Source organism: Phaenicophaeus curvirostris, chromosome 3 (assembly GCF_032191515.1).
Source record: "Phaenicophaeus curvirostris isolate KB17595 chromosome 3, BPBGC_Pcur_1.0, whole genome shotgun sequence".
Taxonomy (NCBI): Eukaryota; Metazoa; Chordata; class Aves; order Cuculiformes; family Cuculidae; genus Phaenicophaeus; species Phaenicophaeus curvirostris.
In genome coordinates this window covers 28,871,734-28,875,145 of record NC_091394.1, presented here as the reverse complement: position 1 = coordinate 28,875,145, position 3,412 = coordinate 28,871,734, and the positions used below count along the sequence as shown (strand labels likewise).

At 41.6% G+C, this 3,412-nt stretch overlaps 1 protein-coding gene across 1 annotated transcript; it reads right to left on the bottom strand.

Moving 5' to 3' along the window:
* Positions 1–1,718: 1,718 nt before the first annotated feature.
* Positions 1,719–3,193, bottom strand: MC4R (melanocortin 4 receptor). The gene has a single exon (XM_069853080.1). The coding sequence runs from the start codon at positions 2,780–2,782 to the stop codon at positions 1,787–1,789; it is 996 nt and encodes a 331-aa protein (XP_069709181.1). The 5' UTR covers positions 2,783–3,193; the 3' UTR covers positions 1,719–1,786.
* Between the last annotated feature and the right edge of the window lie 219 nt (positions 3,194–3,412).

Genomic DNA, 3,412 nt, shown 5'->3' with positions numbered 1-3,412 from the left:
CCCCAGCTGGCAACTTAATATTATGCAGCCACTCACTCAGCCACTGCTGTTCTGCCAGAAACCTTTGATACACAAAGTCAAATGACTTTCTTACCCTGTAAAGTAAATTGAGGTTAAAACACTGAGACCCACCTTAAATCCTTCATGCTCTTTGACAGAGGGCCAAATGTCACAGCTTCGTGATATTCTGAAAAGTTACCCACAACAGAAAGATCAACCTATTTCTGGAGAAGAATACCAGACAGAAAACACTGGGGCCGCATGAACAGCTTTCTGCTATACGCCCTTCTTTAACAAGGGAATAAGCAGCTTGAGGTGCCAATCTGTTGCCAAGAAAATAAACAGGACTGCTCATCTGACTAGTTACCACTCATAGTTACCACTATGCTTTAATACTTTCTGGAAGCAAATAAATTTTTCTGTACCCTTACATTGAAGCTGATATTGTCAAATGTGTTAAGGATTACATCTTCATGGAATCCTGTGTGCTCACTTTTACACTGTAAACACTTACAGGGGCGCTAAAATCAACGACATGAGGTCACTATTATTATCTCTGGAGAGAGAGTAGCAATTCAGCATGAAACTGAGGACATAACAATTAAATGCCTGAAAAGGTGAATTAATTTCAAGGAGCAGTAACAAACAGGGCTGCCAGATATAAAGCATGGGTTTAGAGACTTTTCAGCCAGCATCCCTTCCATGTAATAGCATTGCCTCTGCAAAGCTCATATGCTCCACAGTGTAGCCTGAGGTGCTCAAGGCAAATTAACATGTGCCTTGTCTCCTCTTTAAGTATCCTGGCAGTGCATCCCATCTGCTAACACCACACTTCAGAACAGAGGGCAGGTTGTTTCTAACAAGGATATATTTTCTTCTGAAGCACAGAGTCCCTGTTCTCCACAGCACCTCAGAACAAGGAAGGACTGAATATTCAAACTGAAGTTCCCTTGATCTTCATCAGAGAAAAACTGCAGAGAATGTTTACATTGGTGCTGGCACTGTCAATGTTAATACTGTAGCTGTTTCATGGCCAAACAGATGGTGCTAGTCTACATGGATGTTGGTCTAGTGAATATATCCAAGGCTAACTGATGCTCCGGGGAGCAAGTTCATCTTTGCAAAAAGGTACTCTCAGACATACAGCAATTCTCATCTTGGGGAAAAAAAAAAACAAAACAACCATTCAATTGTCTTGGTAGCAGGTGTTTGAAAAATCTTGTTGTTGTAGGCAATAACTGCAACAGAAAACCACAATTACTGCTAATGGATAGGAGGAGAAGAGTTCAAAATAAATGAACACTGCTTGTTGGCTGCAGTAACCTTTATGAAAAATCTGCTTTCTAATTACAGAGAACCTCTAATTCTCTAATAGAGAAGCATATATTCTATTTTAAGCTGTGTATAATGTAATGGATAGCTATAATTACTTCAAGAGAATAAGGAACAGTATCAGTAAATATGTACTGTACATCAGGCAAGTTATTTATTTTGTCAGCAGTTGGAACATATAGCTGCTTATGTTTCTTAGTATTTCACATTCATCATTATGTATATTTGCTAATGTACAAACGAATATGAAGTACTACTTCTGTCTCCAGCTAAATAAAGTACATAAACATTAATCAGAAATATTAATTACACATGAATGGGATACAAAGATGAGAGGGAGATAGAAAGAGGGGCTCATTTTTAAAGATATAACACAAATTCTAGTGAGAAATAAGATCTGAAGGCTTGGAAGTCTGTGCTGTATATTTTGTACACAAAAACATATCCACGCTGTTTAATATTTGCCAGGCAAATCACAAAACCCTCTCAGGCTACAGCAGCATATGATCTCCTTGAATGTTTTCCTGAGCTCCTGACTCCGAAATGCATAGATGAGTGGATCGATGATGGAATTGCACATAATGAGGATGAGGTAGAAGTTAAAGTGGGACATGAAACACACACAGTAAGGGTTATAGGGGCAGGAGATGTAGAAAATCAGGTGCAGGAAAAATGGAGCCCAGCACACAACAAAAACTCCAATCAGGATGGTGAGAGTAATGGCTCCTTTCATGTTGGCCCCTTGGCGAATAGGGCCAGTCCCTGGAAGAACAGCAATCTTTTTGATATGCATCCGAGCCATCATGAACATGTGGACATAGAGGGATGCCATGAGAATGAGCATAGTAAAGAACATGCTAATAAGGCAGATGATAACAACACTGCTGTCAGAGTAAATTATGAACAAAATGCCTGAGACTGTGCAAGCAGCCCAGATGCATGTGATGATGACCCCTACGCGCTTCACCGTCATGATATTATGGTACTGGAGGGCATAAAATATAGTAAAATACCTGTCCACTGCTATTGAGAGGAGACTGCAAATTGATGCAAGCAAGGAACTGCAAATCACTGAATCAATGACATTGTCAATGTTTATAGTAAAGCTCTGTGCGTCTGTGTCTGTATTGTTTAGCAGCGTGATGACAATAGTTTCTGATCCATTAGATACACTCACTAGCATGTCAGCCACTGCCAAGCTACAGATGAAGAAGTACATGGGTGAATGGAGGTTCTTGTTCTTGGCTATTGCCACAATGACCAAGACATTCTCCAACAAGCTGATGATGCCCAGAGTCACAAACACTTCAGGGGATACAAAGAGTTGCTCGTAGCAGCCTCCCGAGGAGTGGCCTTTTGCATTGGATTCACTGGCACCTCCATGTAGTCCATAGCTGTGGTTCCATAAATGCAGAGGCTGGAGTGTCCCACGGTGCTGGGTGATATTCATCTTATGGAGATATCCTTTCAGCTTCCTGCTTTTAAAACTCCTGTTCGTTTTGAATTTCTTTGAAAACCTTCTTTGGCTTTTCAGCTTGAGAAGAAAAGAAAAATAAGCCAGCACTGAGGCAGGCAGCAGTTCAGAACGCTTTGACTGCTGTTATAAAATAAGATTTCAAACTCAGAAATGCTGGTTTGTTCTCCCACAGGTGCAGTTTTCTGATTATCATCACATTTGCCTTGGTGATCTATGTCACAGAGTCCCAGCAGTCTTGAAGTTTGCATCACATTCTCCCCTATGGTCAATTCCTGTTTAGTTCACTGGTATGCTGCAAGGCTTTTTGTTCCCTTCTGTTAGGAGAGGCAAACATAAAATGCCCAAGTGACTACTGCAGAGCAGAAACTAATTTCAAACTGCAAGCACCGGTCTCTCTGTCAGGCAGTGCATGCCGGCTGCCTGTTTTATGGTCTGTGGAGGAGAAAAATATTCAGGGCACTCTCCGCCTCTGCTCTGCCTTCCAGCCAATGGGGCTTGGGAGCTGCAGAAAGTCGAGGGGCTGCTGGTTTTGAGCCTCTCTGAAACATTACACAGCACAGTAGACTCAGATGCAGCACTAGCTACCAGTAGGTACAGGAAAGC

Bases quoted from the DNA above. Each gene is read 5' to 3' on its own strand.
- MC4R (XM_069853080.1), bottom strand. From the start codon at position 2,782: ATGAATATCACCCAGCACCGTGGGACACTCCAGCCTCTGCATTTATGG.